The sequence below is a fragment of the Podarcis gaigeae genome (assembly GCF_964106915.1).
Source record: "Podarcis gaigeae genome assembly, chromosome: 9".
Taxonomy (NCBI): domain Eukaryota; kingdom Metazoa; phylum Chordata; class Lepidosauria; order Squamata; family Lacertidae; genus Podarcis; species Podarcis gaigeae.
The window spans coordinates 63,238,460-63,256,800 of NC_139685.1; the positions used below are offsets into that span (position 1 = coordinate 63,238,460).

At 41.2% G+C, this 18,341-nt stretch overlaps 1 protein-coding gene across 5 annotated transcripts in view; it reads right to left on the reverse strand.

The window, feature by feature from the left end:
• The window catches only part of CCSER1 (coiled-coil serine rich protein 1), a 691,921-nt gene that overhangs the window by 140,063 nt on the left and 533,517 nt on the right, over window positions 1–18,341 (reverse strand). For 3 of the 5 annotated variants that reach the window (XM_083756445.1, XM_083756449.1, XM_083756448.1), the window contains exon 10: window positions 3,175–3,220. The exons of the other annotated variants lie outside the window; for them this stretch is intronic. In XM_083756445.1, the coding sequence (XP_083612571.1) occupies window positions 3,175–3,220 (46 nt within the window). The remainder of the gene's footprint in view (window positions 1–3,174; window positions 3,221–18,341) is intronic. 5 annotated transcript variants of the gene reach the window in all.

Genomic DNA, 18,341 nt, shown 5'->3' on the forward strand with positions numbered 1-18,341 from the left:
ACAACATTTTTGCACGGGGTTTTTTGTCCTGACAGTTCTCTAAAGTGGTTTACATAAAATATCAAGCATGGTGGACTAAAGGAACAGGTCAGAAGCATGATATCGTGCACATTCTTATGCACATCTATTCAAAAGTAAGTCTCATTAATTTTAGTTTATTCCCAGGTTAAGTGTTTTCTGGAGCAGTTACTAAATTCTGTCTGGCATCAGTGCTGAAGGACAAAATTTGACTCAAGGACCAGAGCTCAGCAGGTCTTAGTACCAGAACCTATTTTGAATGCCGTATCTCAGTCAAAGGAATATAACCTCTGAGCCTGTATCCACCAGCAGGTTTCAAACATAAAGAGCCTACATATTTTGAGGATCAGAGCAAAGAGCTTGGGAAGTGCAAGGATAAGACCCACAATAAAATGAGGCAATATAGAGAAAGACACCACCATTTCTCCCTTGGAAAAATCATTAGGCCAGTGAACTACAGAAGCTCCTTTTGCTATACCATTTACAAACAAGTTCAGGTAATTAAAACCACCAGCAAGTACTCATAATTCCAGGAACACTCTTTCTGACATATCCAAAGATATCTGTCCCAGTGACAGACAACAAGCTCAGCAAAACTTTGCCAAATGCTCCTTTTGTGTAACTGAGCATGTACAGGCCTGCTTTTTTACTCAAAGCACATAGGAGGAAGGCACCAGTAAATAAACAACACAAGAGATTTCCTGGATGACCTGGAGTATCAGTTCAGTGCCAGTTTGCTTACACTGTAAAGTTGAAGATTTGTGGCCCAAAAAGCTGTTATAATGGATTATAACAGCTTTTTGGGCCACAAATCTTCAACTTTACAGTGGTACCTCGGGTTACAGATGCTTCAGGTTACGGACGCTTCAGGTTACAGACTCCGCTAACCCAGAAATAGTACCTCGGGTTAAGAACTTTGCTTCAGGATGAGAACAGAAATTGCACGGCAGCAGTGGGAGGCCCCATTAGCTAAAGTGGTACCTCAGGTTAAGAACAGTTTCAGGTTAAGAACGGACCTCCGGAATGAATTAGGTTCTTAACCAGAGGTACCATTGTATTTCTTTTGCATGTATAAGTGACCTAGAGATTGAGTCAGTGCCCCTCAGACTGCAATTTCTGCATCCCTACAAGTACTGGCTCTTTCATTGTGTTCACTAATGACCATAGGATCCACCAGATCATAGGAAGCACGATGAGCCAGACCATTGCTCCTTCTAGTTTAGTATTACCTGCACCAGGTGCCCTCCAGATGTCTTGGACTGTAACTCGCATCAGCCCCAGCCAGCATAGCCAGTAGACAGGGCTGATGGAAAGCATATTTGCTCATTTAGAAATATCGATTCAGACCATTTAATCACTGGACCCTCTAAGCAGTATATGTGATAAAATTATTGATAGAGCCCAGCTAAAAGCCACAAAACTCTTATTAATAATAGTAGTCTAAAACAGGCTGGGAAAGGCTGGTTGGAGCTGACTCGCAGCATCTCTCAAGAGCTTTGCTCTGAGCTACCGTCATTCACTGTATAATCTTCTCAGAACCAAGGAGGTTGCATGTTTACTGGAAGTAAAGATACAATAGTGGCATCATTCCACTAGAGGAAATATCAGGTGAAGAGAATTCTCACGGATGCATCTACCAATAATTTTGAAGACCATGAAATCCTGTGTCAAGATCTAGACAGGCGTGTTTGCTTTGGATGAAAAGCGTGTCGACATCTCAAAATCCAGCTCTTATTAAATTCCTCCATCTCCACCTTGAGGACATCTTGTTCCCATCAACCGCCTCACTGAAAGCTCCTCTCCTTTAATTAATCCAGGCATTCAGAAAGCAGAGTCTTAACGAGGAGTAATTCCTCATCTCCTTCTACCTTCATTAATAATAGCACAGTTAATCCTTCCATCCTTTCTCAGGAGCCGTAATTCCATCTAGCAAAGTCAAACTCTTCCCATAGTGTCACAAGGGAGAGACCGTCATCACACAGATTACATTCTTTCTGTTTTCACAAGACCCGTATCAGCAGACAAATGTTATTAAGCACTTTTTTTACCCCAATTGATCCATATTATCAGCCTCGGTGAATGTGATGCAAGCAACAAGACTGGCAACAATGAAACAGAAGCATTGTTTCAACTGGACTGCGCTTGGTGAAGAAGCCAGCAATGTCATGTGATGATGAATTGGCAAATTGGCATTCATCGCTGTGATGCATTGTGCAATAACCATAATTGATGCAGTGCACTGCTGTAGCATATTATGTGCATGTGGAACAGAATGGATGCCCCGCAAATGGACACGCTAATGGGGAAAGGCAAAGAGAGAAAGGGCGGGAGGAAGGGAGGAAGAAAGAAGCAGAAGTGGGATTTGGAAAATGGAAAAAGAAAAAGTTCTAAAAGTCAGACTACCTTTGGAGGTTCTGCATATTTAACCTACACCGATCTCATTTGTAACACACTGATCTTAAGACAAGCAGGTTGGTTGGAAGGTAGCTCACTCTGCACTGCCATTAGAACTGAAAAACTAATTCTGTGATCTTGCAAAATTCTACCTTTTTGTACGGAGTAGGTAGCTTATTATTGCAACCTCCTGAGATTTCTCAGGTGCTCTCTGCAGGTTAATCGGAAGCAACGGCCCCACAGCAGCCAAGGTGGTGTAGCCTTGACTGGAAGCTGCTTAAAACTGCATTTTAAAATAATAATAAAAAAGACCTAACAAGTTGTTTTAGATTTTGCCTGCCTGACTGAGGGTAATTGGACAGGAAAATTTAACAATAAGCTAGAAACAAGGTCCTTAACTAGCCTCAGTTTTGTACGGTGGTAGAGACCGAGACATGCACCAGCTTCAACAGAATGCATGACGGCTCAAGCCCAACAAGCATCTTTCTTCAGACTTTGAGTCATCGTGGAGTTTTTCCAACTTTCATCACAGCTCTATGGAGCACAGGGGTTTCCCTCAATGACAGCTGCGCTGGACGAAGGACAGACCAAATAAGGAAAGAAAGGTGTGTTGTTAGCTACAAACACGTTACAGGCAATATGCAACACTGCTGGTTGCATATTGACCTTGGGGTGTGTCATCTCTATCAGCATGCCATGCTATACAGCACATGAACACATATAGTCATCTTTACAACACAGAGCAGAATTTAAGAGACTCACATAATTGCCTGCGAGAAGGAACAGGAGCACTTCCATAAGCTGTGCCCTGTAAATAAAACACATTTTTTTTGGAGCAAGGGGTGTCAGCATTTAATAGTCACAGCAAATTAAAAATGGCGAGGAAATGATGGCACTAAAAGAGAGGAAGAGAAAGAGAGAGACTTCCGACAAATAACGCATCTTGTTTACCGGAGAGGGAAAGAAATTACAGCATATGACAGGCACTTTCAAACTTGTCAGAAATCAGGCTGAGTGAAAAGGAGTGTGCATGGATTACATATTAATGTGGCCTCCTTAAGAGAACAAGCTCCTTTACCCAAGATGCTTAACTGAAGTTGTTGATCGCTGTTTGTTTCCAGGTTCTCTAATAGTTCACAGTGCTTATCTAAAACAACATTCAGGTTCCCACAGTCTCCAACAGTTTACAGCGAATGTGTTACATGAATGCCTTAAATTTTGTGACCATCAACCATTTCACAAGAATTCAGTTTCTGTGAATGTTTGAAATGTCGGGGATGGTTGAGTGGATGTTGACAGCTATCTAAGTAGTCATTTGTGCATGTGTAAAAAGCAGGACATGTAGAGTTAGCATAGATGCAGGTGCATTCACATGCCAGTTTGTCCTGTTTCCCTGGTGTCTACCTAACCGTTAATTCCTGCATTATATTTCAGATTTCACACAATATAAAAGCCACTTCCAGAATTATAGCAGAATATAGTCCATCTTTGGTGCCCATTTCCTGTTAGGTGCTTCCGGGGAGGGGAGGGAAGGAACACTGGCAAATAACATGGAAATGAATGCTAAACTTGCACTATATTCTGCTTTATTTCATGCCATGTGACAGCTTGTGTATAATGGGGAAATGAGCAGTTAAGGGAACTTTGGGGAAATGGAATAAACTGCTGCGTGAATGTAGCCACAAACAGGCAATCATACAATTCACGTGTGGTTTTCAGCAGCCACATGTTAACATTGACTGTGACCATATTTTGAACATTCACTAAAGAAGGAGTCACCAAGCCAAATTCCACCTTGGTTTAGAACAAGGTTTCTTTCCTCTTTCTTTCCCCCCTATCTTGTGGCAAAAAAACCACACATATCTGAATCTTGTCCAGTTCAGTCCGGGGCTTGCTCTGATCACAGGAAGGGTCATGGCTTTTTCAGTCCAGGCCAGTTGAGGAGAATACACCACAGTGCAAGAAGGAGGTTGACGAGAATAATGCCAGAGGAGATACAAAAGATCAGAAAATGTCTAGAAGGTGATTTTTTTTGTTGCAGTAAGATAGGAAAGATAAAAGGACTGCTTATGATTTGCCCAGAGGAAAGAAGATGGGTTGGTATAGTGGAGAAGAAGAATCCTAGCACATCGGAAATGTTGAAAAGATACAGAAAGAATAGGCAGTGTTCATTATCCTCAAATGTAGGTTAATAATAGATATTATTATTTTATTATTTATATGCCACCCATCTTACTGGGTTGCCCCAACTACTCTGGGCAACTCCCAACATAATATTAAAAACACAATAAAATATCAATGTGGCATCCGCCATATTTGGTGGACTACAATTTCCCTCAGGCCCAGCCAGCATGACCAATGGTCATGCAAGATGGGCATTGCAGTCCACAAGATATGGAGGGTACCACATTGGCTATCCTTGTCATAACCACTCAAATGAAGACTATGGTTTTAAACTGCTGCTAAACTTAATTGACGTTCCTAAGCATGAAGACTGGAAGACGCCTTACAACATACTGTGTATCTACTTCAACACCTGGACATTCATTGCTGGCTGATCAGCTGATACCAAGAGTATTTCCTGAAGGCATATAGTTTGAAAACTGCTGCAAAAGATGATTCACTGGGCCCCATCTAACTCTATGATCTTGTGATATCTGAACATGGGTTAGCTAATGACTTGTGCACATACTGGATAGTCCTTCTGCTTGGGTAACATAGCAAGAGACATAGCAAGTTTGCTACAGAAAGACTGCATATGGTTAAAACTTAATATGCTTCAGATAATAGAAAAGTACGGCTAGAAGAATATAGAGATGAATCCTGGAGGAAATAAATGTACCCTGGGGTAAAAAAATTCCAAAAGAAACATAATAAGTTCACAAGTTCAGAAGATGCAAATTCTGCAAAAAATCAGAAACCTGGATTTCTTTCAACTGTCCCTTCATCTGTGCTCCATACATTGCCTGGTCACAGTTGAAAACTAGCCAAGCTATAAACACTGATGTAAATAATTATGGAATTGATAACATTTAAAAGTTCGTTAGATACTTCTTATTCAGTGTCTTGAAGCAACAGTAATTAACTTTTAATAAGCATACAGTAGGATGTCTCTTCAGTGACCAATAAAACTTGGATGTATAACCACCAGGCTGGTTAAACAAAGTACAGCAAATGCTTTAGGCTAAAGTTTAGAGAAAGTTTTTTTCATTACAGAAAGGCTGCGTTGACCACATTGAACCTTGCATCATTACAAATCTATTTTTCTTGTTGCAAACGATTTGAAACTGAAACAAGTTTTACAGATAGGGCGAATACCCCTAACTTACTGAGGACTTAATGAGATGCTGTCTGCATCTATGCATCACCAATTCACATTTCTGGCTTGCCCCGAGGAATATCCCAGTGGTCAGTGCCCCACATTGTTTTTAAAGGAATTGTGGTGGATATGATTTGAACGTCATGAGCTGGTCCTGTCTCTTATCCTCTTTTTGACTGGAAGAAGCTGCTGGAGTTTAAAGAACTAGCCTAGAGGTAATGGACAGAATGATTTCTGGTTGTTGAGATGCCACCACGAGTTCCCTCTATGCTCCAGCCCTCCTATTCCCCCACAATATTTTTTACATTTTCTCAAGCTCCCTTTTTGTACCAATCCCTACTCATCTCCATATAACGTGCTGCTTCCTGGCCCAGGGTGGGAGGATGGGAGAAGAAAGGAAAGCTGCCAGGTGAGAGCTGGGAGGGTTCGCCTTTCTCTGTGTGGGACAAATGCTGTGTGGGATAACTGCTCTTTCACCTTGTGAAACAGGACTTTGTATTCTCCTTTTTTGGTTTAGATTAGTTTGTTTCTTATTGCAATGTATTATGAAAAGTCTTAATAAAATCATATATATATATATAAAGATCCTGGGGGAAATTAAGGATCTTGGTGGGTTGGGAAGTGGAAGGCATGAAAATTAAACAATTCCAACTTGAACCCTGAATGATAAAAGGAACATGGATGGATTAGGCTACAATTTAATTACACAAAGGAGATTTAAAAATACAAAAGAAATGTCTTTCAGAATCGTTTGCACTCTGAAAGTTCAGAAGAGACTCTCCCCTCCAAATGAGTGAGTCCAGAGTAATTGCCCAGATATGGTGTCATGTAAATCAGCCTCTTAAGCTCAATACGCTCCGTTGTGACAGATGGAGACAGCAAAAGTGAATTGTAATACTATGCTAGTTTTTCTACAGTATGTGCCGGTGTTCGCCTTCTGTGGAGTACAAGCATTAACCAAGTGAAATCAACAACTTTAGTCTATTTGCACACAGCAGAAGATTTATTGATGCAGTAATATGTACTGAAGTGCCAGAACCTGAGATGGTCTCTTCGTTAGCTGATCAATTGTCCTTTTCGATAAAGACTGCTATAGAGCAACAGTCTAAGATAGTGGCAGATCTGCTATTAAAATCTCTGTCTGCTGGGCTTTGGCTGCTGACAACCATTGTACAATCTCACTCAAACTCACTTGCTTTGCCAAAGATGTCTATGCATTTTGCCGCAGGGGAAATGCATGTTGCACAGTCCTTCATCAAACCCTGATTTAAGCTTTGCACTTCATTAACAGCTGTTTAAACTTGAAGTTCAACAAAACAGTTGTGGATATGTTGCTGGAAGGCAACAGAGGGCCTCTATTTTGTGTTTTCCCCACATTTGAATTACCATAGCTCAAAATGTCTTCGTTTTGTGAGGAATGGTTAGCTTGCAAGATCTGTTGAGTCAGGACTCAGGACACAAATGTTTCTCCTTGAAAATATTTGTTGAAATGAACAAGGGAGTGCCCCCATCTTAGAATCATAACTGTACAGTTGGATGAGACCCAGAGGATAATCTGCCATGGCATTTTCTGAAATTGTGAATGCCTGGTTCCTAATCTTAGTTCTATTTGGGGATTCAATGCATATGGTTAACCAGCGCTGGCTGGTTCTTTCACCAATGTTGGACCCCATGCTTGGACCCCTCTCCTGTGCTCTCTGCAACCTTGAATTCTTCTTTGTCACAACAAAGGTGTGATTGGCCACCATTTATTTTGTACAAAATCTGTACAGAACAGATTAATTAGTGACTCTGAGTACATTAAGTATGAACTAACCTGTGGGTTAAACCACAGAGCCTAGGTTGGTGGTTTGAATCCCCACGACGGGGTGAGCTTCCGTTGCTCGGTCCCTGCTCCTGCCAACCTAGCAGTTCGAAAGCACATCAAAGTGCAAGTAGATAAATAGGTACCACTCCAGCGGGAAGGTAAACCGCATTTCCGTGTGCTGCTCTGGTTCGCCAGAAGCGGCTTAGTCATGCTGGCCACATGACCCGGAAGATGTACGCCGGCTCCCTCGGCCAATAAAGCGAGATGAGCGCCGCAACCCCAGAGTCTGTCATGACTGGACCTAATGGTCAGGGGTCCCTTTACCTTTACCTTTAACCATTTGTGAATAAGGCTCTGTAAGTAAATGTAAGTCACATATATAGGTATAACAAAGGTGTGAATCTAGAGAGATGAGGGAACCTGTCAATTTCAGTTTCTCTGGGTTTCTAATTTTTGCAACCTTAAGTTCAGTTTTCTACTTTTCCAGATCAGTTTGTGATAATAATAATAATAATAATAATAATAATAATAGAACTCAATCTCCAATAACCATGTACGGGATTGAAGGAATGTCCGTTAGCATTTCCTCTCCAACAGGAACTAAATGGCTGTGTTTGTTAAAGGCCCTCTACGCATTACAAGTGTCTGTCTGCATGCTCACTCTCCTTCACTCTGAGCTTAATTATGCTGAACCAACTGTACTTCCTCTCCATGTAGCAGACACTTGATATTAAAGCAAGTATGTTTGATTGCCCAAGACATGCCAGACTGAATGAGGATTTTATACACCAAAGCAGCAGGTTATGTTTTTTCTCTCTCCAGCTTCATTCATCCAGTCAGTCATTTGTTACTTAAAAAAAAATAAAGCAGTTGGCATAAGACAAACTTCAGATCATCTTCTTGAAAACAGTATCAATTTTTAATTCATGTCAAACCAAAGCATGGCATTATTTTATATTCACATATCTGAAGATAGAATGCTTAATGCTTCAGAGAAACCGTCAAGAGAGCCAACACTATTTCACCAAGTTATTTCAAGCTTTCTCCTTTCATCCAAATAGGTTGCTTTTTTGCACAAGTGATTTAATAATCTTAGGCTACGGAGATTCTTGCTCTTCTGGGGGAGGAAACAATATAAATATGTTTTGTATTTTAAAGATGGATCGTGGTATATTGCTTTTTGGTGACTGTCAGCAAAATATTGTGGCATGTGTGTAAGCTCCTTTATATTTCAAAAATTACGATTCTATAGGTTATAAACTTGTGTGTGTGTGTGAGAGAGAGAGAGAGAGAGAGAGAAAGAAAGAGAGAGAGAGAGAGACTGTACCAAATTGAGAAGGACCCATTCTCATCCATTTCACCCACATCAAAGCTAGTTATTTTGCTTCAGTTATTTTTTAGTCTTGAGGCAAAAAAGGAGGGGGATAGAAATCAGAGTGTCCTCCCTGCCAAAATCAGAGCCCCCCCCCCCCCGGTGGGAAGAAAGGGGAAGCGGAGCAGAGCAGAGCAGAGCACAAGGAGTCTTTTTTTTATTTTGTGCATCCATGTCTAATCTTGCCCCCCTCCAAAATTTATTGGTGTCTGTTTTTCTTTTTGTAAATCTACTAAAGAATTAAATTAACTAAATTGGGAACATGACCATGGAGGACATGGGTGCTGTGTCCCATTGGTGTAGCGGTGGTGGCACTCAGCATTTTTCTGAAAGGAAGTGCTCTGCAAGGACGGAACAAAAATGGGGTGTCGAGGAGGGTCAGTTGGGGGAGGTAGGGAGAAATGCCCCTATTTTCAACTGAGGAATGTTGGAGGGTATGGTAGAGTGTTCAATACCCCTGCAATGAAAAGGCAGTGATTGGAGCATTACTAAAAAATGCAAAGCCACAGTGTGACATTCCACGTAACCCAAATTTTAAATGTGAAATTCTAGGAAACTGCTGGCTGAGGCTAATGGAGTTGCAGTTCAAAACATCTGGACTGCACCAGGTTAGCAATGGCTACTCTACACCATGCATACAATATATCCTTGGGACTCTTCAAACTATTAGCACAGCAAAATAAAAAGCCATTAAACCAACAGTTCTAAATCACCACACTCCAATGGAATAGTATTGATACAAATGTTGGTGGGTTGGCAAAAATACATTTATTGACCTGAGACAAAACAGGCCTTTGAGGAAAAGATAAAGGCCTCACTCCTAACCCTTTTGCTTATAACAGAAGATACATAAATAAATGTTCGCATATCCTTATATAACAAGAAGCTTCTTCCCACACAATGAGAAGGATATCCAGTAAGGGGGTGCGGAATCAAAGGCAACAGATTGCTTTCTTAAAATATTATTGAAATGAACATTCATTACAAGGAATGTTTTGTAAAATATAGATTTGAAAACAGGAAGGAGATGATTAACTGGAAACGCTCCAAGATCAGGAGCAATGAAACTCAGCTTCGGAGAACTGATCGCCTACACTGGTCAGAAAATGGCTCTCTGAGGAAATTAATGTTATATAAATGATAATGTAATGCAACTGAGACCTAGAGGAAGACGGTAATATCAGGAAGAGGGAGCCTGTAGCCCTCTAGATATTGTTGGACATTGTGGCTAATGGTTAGGAATGACAGGAGTCACAATCCAGCACTACCTAGAGGACAACTAATATGAGGTAGGGCTTAATCTTTCTCTAATTGTCAAAGGCCTCTCCAGACAGGTGAGTGGGGGCTTTTTGGGGGGTGGGGCAGGTTGTATTCTGCAAGATGTAATTGATGCAATAATGCTGCTTTAGTGGTAGATTTATGCAGGACCACCTACACTGAACATTTTTTTTTGTTAAAGATTTTATTGATTTTTCATTTTCAAAACAAATACAGTCATACCTCAGGTTACAGATGCTTCAGGTTATGCGTTTTCGAGTTGCGCACCGTGCTGAACCTGGAAGTACCGGAATGGTTACTTCCGGGTTTCAGTGTTCGCGCATGTGCAGAAGCGCTAAATCGCGCTTTGAGCATGCGCAGAAGCACCAAATCGCGAGCCGTGCATGCACAGACGTGGCACTGTGGGTTGCGAACGTGCTTCCCACACGGATCACGTTCACAACCCGAGCGTCCACTGTATCCGATATCAATACTAAACATTAGTTTTTCATTCCCCCCTCCCTGTTGACGTCCCTCAGCTTCCATTTCTTGTTTATTACATCAAATGATACGTTCTGCTGTTTATACCTACACTGAACGTTTAAAGCAGTAGCATATCACTTTAATCAGTCATGCCTTCCCCTACAAAATCTTGGAGACCGTAGTTTGTAGAAGGTGCTAAGAATAAATCACGGAGCTGCGATTTTTAGGGTGGTTTAAAAATCAATACCTTTTCCCAGGGAAAATGCAGCTGTTTGAGGGGAATGGGGGACACCTGGCAATTCTCAGCACCTTTAACAAACTACAGTTCCCAGGATTCTTTGGCTGAATTGTTTAAAGTGGTATGATACTGCTTCAAATGTATAGCGCAGATGTGGCAAACATTAGGTGCACAAATGATCCTGATTGCAGAATAAAAAAGCACATCTGGAGGAGGGCCCCGATTCTCCTCCACAACCTCTCCTCAAAGTCACATCCCCCTTCTTTCCCCCTCATGGTTCCAAGACTGGAAGTAAGGCTGGCTGGGGGGTTGGGGGTAGATTCTGGGAGCCAGATGGCACAGGAGTGTTTAAATATTTCTCCCATAATTTCTGCCCTGGAAAAGCTACCCAACCACTTTCAATAACTGCCATATAGATATAGATATCTTCCCAAGTGACATATCTTTAGAAAAACATTAAACTGCAGCCCATATATAGTGCCTGAAATAACTGTATCCTATATGTTTGAATTACACAGTTTGTAATAAATAACTCAAAATAAATAACGTCCATATGTCACAGCACATAATAAAAGGGCACAATATAGGAGAAATGACAGATAGCTGCTCTTCTTTCCCTCATTTTTTAAAAAAAAGAATTACACTTTTGAATAAAAATTAATACAAAATAGCCCCTGGAGAATGTACAGCAAAAACAGCTTGACATTTGTACTAAAATAAATCTGTTCCTTCTACAAATCTATTTCAAAGCAAAGTTACAGCTCAATAAGGAAGACATATTTCCATCTTAAAGTTAGTTGTAAATATTTTACTAGCAGTCTCTTGGCATGTTTTCAGAAAAATTTGCATCGGTTTTCAGCAATCTGCTAGCAAAGTTGAGGTGAAAGATCCTAAAAATATACTTTGATTGCACGTCTGAGTTTAAGAACCTTCTGCAATGCCCAGACAGCGACCGCTTAAGTGGGCCTGAACCACAGGGGTTAGGATTATAACATTTGCTGGGGTTTCATTTGCATGAATGGGGGCTAGGGCTGGGCAATATGTGGTTTTCAACATCAAAATGTATCACCAGCTAAATACCGTGACAGCTGTTACCAGTCGGTGTTGACATTACTGAACTAGGTGGACCAATGGCTTGACTTGGCATAAAGTAGCTTCTTGTGTGTTCCCTTGGCAATACAAGTCCTACTTCTTGATTGATATCCACAGATGGCACCTAGAACCGACAGCTTTTAAGCATTTACCATGCCATTAGCAGTTGTCTGAATCTGCTCTTAATACATTCCTTTCAACCCTTGCTTGATTATTGAAGACTGATTTTTCTCTCAGAATCATTATCTTTCCTCCAGTGTTTTGAATAAGATCTTTCAGACAACAGGCTGTCCACCCTCCTACAGAAATGCCCTTCGGCAAACAGTTTAAGTCACACATTCGCTGTGGCAAGAGGTCACCACAAAACACAGAACAAAAAGCAAAAACAAACCAGAAACCACACCCGCACAAGAATAATACTTCTATATGGTGGTGAGGGGTGTTATATGAGTACTGCTGCCTAAGAACTTCTACTGGCACTTTATTCTGTGCTATCTCACTGGTGAAGCTTTCATTTTGCTTCAGGGCATACTATTCCTGTCACCCATTTCCTTGAATTCAACCAAAAACAATCAGAGGGATTTCTTGACCCATTCCATCTCATGCTCCCCACTGCTGAACGGGAGACAAGTACAATGGGAATACTCCTTAGCTTTCCTTTTTTTTGTCACCAGTCATCTTGCTGCTGACCTTTAAAGACTCTGACAACTTTCTAAAAATAAAGGTAAAGGTAAAGGTACCCCTGCCCGTACGGGCCAGTCTTGACAGACTCTGGGGTTGTGCGCCCATCTCACTTAAGAGGCCAGGGGCCAGCGCTGTCTGGAGACACTTCCGGGTCACGTAGCCAGCGTGACATCGCTGCTCTGGCGAGCCAGAGCCGCACACGGAAACGCCGTTTACCTTCCCGCTGGTAAGCGGTCCCTATTTATCTACTTGCACCCGGAGGTGCTTTCGAACTGCTAGGTTGGCAGGCGCTGGGACCGAGCAGCGGGAGCGCACCCCGCCGCAGGGATTCGAACCGCCGAAAAATAGGGTGAGATAAATTCATGGAGGATCAGGGTTTCACTGGTCACTTGTCAAGATGGCTGTGTACTACCTTGAAATACCAGTTGTTAGGGAACACAAGCAGAGAGGGCTTTTGCATCGTCCAACTATCTGATACTTTTGACTGGAGATCTCATGGATCAAATCTACTGTTATGAAGATAAAGCATGTGCTGTACTACACTGGCTCACACTGGCAAGAAAGAGACAGAGAGATAATTTTTTTTCTGTTCCACTGCAACTATCTGTATCTATAGGATCAGAGACTGAAAGTGCAAATGATTTTAATCACCATTGTCTTTATTTATGGTTTTAGGTTGGAAATTTAGCAGGGCAGACAGAGATTAATTAGTGCTTTATGCTAAGGTGACATCAATGAAGATGAGTGGCTGCAAATAATCTTTTCTTAAGGAAATGGTGGAACTAATCAATTATGGTTTCTGAGAAGTGTTGTGGAATGGAGAGAATCAGAGTGATAAATGAAGAGTCCACAAAAATAATAAGTGTCTCTCAGCAAAAAAACCAAAAACTGTTGTGTTAAAAGAGAAGTTCAGGTTGGACATGAGCTATTGTCATCTAGAGAGGGATCTGACCCTTGAGAGTTTATAAAGGAAGATGCAATGAGGACTAGGTGACACTGCAGAGTGGAGGTGGCCCCAAAGGTTAGCAATGACTCTGTGGTCCTGAAACTGAGCCTTGCTGCATTTGTAGCTGTTTGTTGGCTGGAGATAAACGGCATAGTGTGCACATCTTCTTAATGGATCTACAATAGTGTGCCAACTCACCCCTGGACATTGCATTTTGTGCAAACATTTCCAGAGCAGTCCTACCAGTGTGTAAGCACATATGTACAGGGTGAGATACAGGGCAAAATTACTACCATTGCCTAAGCTCTGCTGGTTCATGCCAGCCAGTGCAAGACGGAGGGAGGCAGTTTTCCACCCTGCCACTGCTTCCAAAGAGATAGAATTTACCAGTCCTTGGGCTGGTATAGTTTCTAACTCTGGGGATATGTCCTAAGAACCTGCACATCTTTGGCCCACCCTGACACCCCTCCCACAAACCACCCTATCCGTTTCTCCTCTGCTGGACTTTCCACAATGTTTCCACCACTGCCATTTCCATCAGTGAAGCTACCTCAATAATAACTTATGGGCTTCAAGATGCTCAACATGTGTTTTATCTCTTCTTAGCTACTGTTGGTTTTAATCATCTTTTGAATGTTTCTCCATACCTGCTTTAACTATTTTTTAATCAAAAAATCTAAGTCTCTTATAGTTTTTCTCACAATCAAGTGGCATATACATTTTGCTCAATAAAAATTAAAATAAAGCAAATAGGATTGCTCTCTACATAAGATTTATTTTAATGATTTCATTTTTATCCACATAAGCAGTAGCTTAAAAATACCACAATCAATGAAGTGGATAAAAAAGAGAGATGATGCTATAGCAACAGGTATTTATCCTTGCATCAGAAATTACTGTCATAAAAATATACATAATTTAGACTCATCTTTACAAATGATTTGATTGAGCAAAGCTAAGGAGGGTGATATATGACAAATAGAGGAAAAAAAAGTTAATACTTTAAAAGGGAACCAAATCATATTCTCTCAGTTTCTGAAACTGGGAGGATATTAAAATATCCCATCATAACTGGTGTGTATGAGTGTGAGAAAGAGGCAGAGACAGAGAGAAAGTAGGAGATAGGAAAGGAACATAAGGAAAGTAAAAAAGCATACTGGTAGCTTCAATCTGTGCATAACAATTTGTGCTCCTTTACCATACAAGTTATGGCTCTTGAAGAGGGCTGCTATCATTTCATTATAGAGAAAACACAGAGGACAGAGGACGGAAGCTAATTTTAAACGTAGTCAGCACCTCGTCTGTGCCAGAGAATGGAAAATGTCCTACCCTTAAGGAGAAACAAACAGGTGCTGGTATAATTAAAAAGGTAAGTTGATTGAATCATTGGTGTCAAAAAGGCAAATGGGGCTGTTCCAAATGAGGAAGTCATTCCAGATTGTTGCAATTGACTTTCAACATGCACACACACACCTGCAAACTCCCATGTTCCACTGATTTATAGATAAATTAATCATTTCTTATACCAGCAGTCTTATCTCACAGCCTGAACTTATGAGTCAATGTAAGGACCCAGCCATACTTTCGCTTTCTGCACCTTTTGATTCTCCATGTCTGAGAGCTATTCACGTAATTCCATGGCCTTTTTTTTTTTTTTTTTTTTGGCAAAAATCTGGTCTTGCCAGATGCATGGAAAATCCAAAGGGACATTTGGCCTGCTTGATGAACTGATTTTGGAAGGGCTCATGAACAGCATTCTTCAAAGTTTTCATGAATCTGCAGCAAGAGGCAGTTTCCTCCCACCTCCTCCTCTTCTTTCCATGCTACTTCCATGGCCAGTTTTTCATTACAGTTTTCAACTGCTGAGCTGCACACTTCCAATTATTGCCTGGCTGGGAACCCAACTTTTTCCAAATGACCCTGTTATTTTTTTTAAAAAGGAAAAAGCCCACCAAAAAACAGCCATCAGCCAACACCTCTCCTACCTCTGTTCTGATTTCATTACATCTCTGCATAATCACAAATTCTGCCCTTTAAAAAAATTAAGGGACCTGGTGTCTCCGATAATGGAGAGGGAAGGGGAAAGAAGAAGGAAGGACCAATGAGTCCAGAAGCCCAGAGTACCCTTTGCAACCCTTCTTAACAACAGGGAGGGAGGACGGAACAGCGAGTCCTAGAAGGCAAGAGCAACACCTCTTAGCAACAGTCTTCACTCCTCCTCTCCAAAATGGCAGAAAACTAAAAACAGCAAAATTGGCACTATAGCACAGCATGGGAAAAGCTGTCACATTGCCCAAGAATTCTGTACTACAACTCATTTCTTCTATGACTGTGATGTATACGAAGAAGCCATGGAGGGAGTGATTTGAAAGGCACAGTTGACTTTCTTTGGAGGTAAGGATTTGGAATGTTTCACAATTCACATCCTCCCACAACATTTCACTCCATTCAGGATTATTTATTCTCCACTGGTGTCCACATAATACGGGGTGCAACAACTGAGTCATCACCCAGTTTATAATCTAATATGTAATACATTAAATGTCAAAGAGCAGTAGAGGAAGATAAACTCAATTTGCACTTTAAATTATGTACACTGGTCATTAAATGGAAGGTATAAACTAATTAAGCCATCTTTGGGGAGCAAGAGGAACATTTATTTCTCCCCTTTTAGATCTGAAAAGGGAAACAGTGATCTTTACTGGTGAGGGAAAAGGAGTCATTCACCCTACAAATCACTTTCCCAGGAAGGAAATATTGGCCAATATAATACATTCAAGGCTGAGCAGCCCTCCCGCCCTAAAAAAAATCTTTAATGGAAATTTAATAGTGTATTTTTGTAAATGGCCTAATTAACATTTTGCAAAAATGTGCTTTAAAATTAGATATTAGTGTTTTGTGCTCAAGAGACTCAGTAATGTGTTCCCTTGGATAATTTTTACAAATAACAAACCTTGCCAAGATATTGCTTGTGAAATCCAAGGGGACTCCTTTGTACAAGGGAACTGGTTTAAAAATTAAAAATTCATTAAGAATTTCACTTTCACTTCACCTTTGGAAGGTGGCGTTTATCTGACATATCTGGGGTGAGAAAGGAAACACAGTATGTTGCTAATGGCTAAGACTGCCAGCAGTCATGTACGAACACAATTTCTGCATGGATTAAAAACATTACAGGCCGGTAAAGACTTCAGTTTGATGTAGGCCTAGTTTGCACAACACAGTAAACCAAACCTTAGTGGCTTAGTGAGACCATGTGAACATATGAACTTCTGGAGAGGAGGTTACAGCTGCTTTGCCCCTCTTGGACCTTTTTGTAGCTGCACCATGCTATGCTAAGGCTAAGTCAAGGTTTAGGTAAAACTGGGACTCCTGGCTTAGCTCTCTCAAGTTGTCACCAAGGTTCTTTCTCACCTACAGCTCATGTTGGGTGAGGAGAGAGCATAACCACCACAAGTCCCAGTTTTGACAACATGCCAAACTAAATCTTGACTTAGCTTAGTGCAGTTTGGCAGTAAAGAGGACTAGTAAAGGTAAGGGGACCCCTGACCGTTAGGCCCAGTCGTGGCCGACTCTGGGGTTGTGGCGCTCATCTTGCTTTATTGGCCGAGGGAGCCGGCGTACAGCTTCCGGGTCATGTGACCAGCATGACTATGCCGCTTCTGGCGAACCAGAGCAGCACACAGAAACGCGTTTACCTTCCCGCCGGAGCGGTACCTACCGTATTTTTCGCTCTAGACACACCAGACCATAACACGCACGTAGTTTTTAGAGGAGGAAAACAAGAAAAAAAATATTCTAAACGAAATAGTGGATATATGATTTTTGTGGTTCATGCTGTGGCCACAGACATGTGATCTGACAGTGAGTTTGGAGTAGCCCAATGCAAAAATCCTTAGGATCCATGTGGATCCATGCTTTGTAACCACGGAGGATGGAAGGAAGGGGAACCATGGATCCTCTGCTCACGACTGCAGCAGATCCCCCCGCCACCCGCAGGCATTCACTCCATAACATGCACAGACATTTCCCCTTACTTTCTAGGAGGAAAAAAGTGAGTGTTATGGTGCAAAAAATACGGTATTTATCTACTTGCACTTTTGACGTGCTTTCGAACTGCTAGACTAGGAAGGAGCAAATTAGTTGCAAGCTCCTTCCTGGGAACCCACACCTATGTGTGGTCTCCCTAATGCAAGGTTTGCCTTTGTATGTTGCATGAATCACCTCATAGGCACACACCCCTCCAAGTGTCCTGATTTTCCAGGGGCAGTCCTGAAAAGGGGGGGTTGAGGAGGGTCAGTTGCAGAAGAGTGATAAATGTTCTTATTTTCAATAATATAGGGTTCTATACTGCAAGTGTCTATACTATACACTAATGTTATTCAGTGCAATGCAAACAATTTCTGAAACAACTGGTACATAAATTGCCTTCTTGTGAAACTGTTGGTGGAAAAATAGATTTATCCAGTGAACCTGTATCATCATTTTCTAATCTATTTCTGTACTGCTACATTTCTGCAAGGAATGAAATAGCAATCCTGTTTTAGAAGAATATCATTAGATATTCACCTAATGAAAATCGATAGCCTTGATCCCCCCCTGCATTATCCTAGAATATGTTATGTTTTGATCTTTCTATGAAAAAAGACACTAAACCTGGTATCGCTACCTTTGTCCATTTTAGCTAACAGTTCAAGGCTGTACAGTTTGGAATTTATTTCAATTTTCACT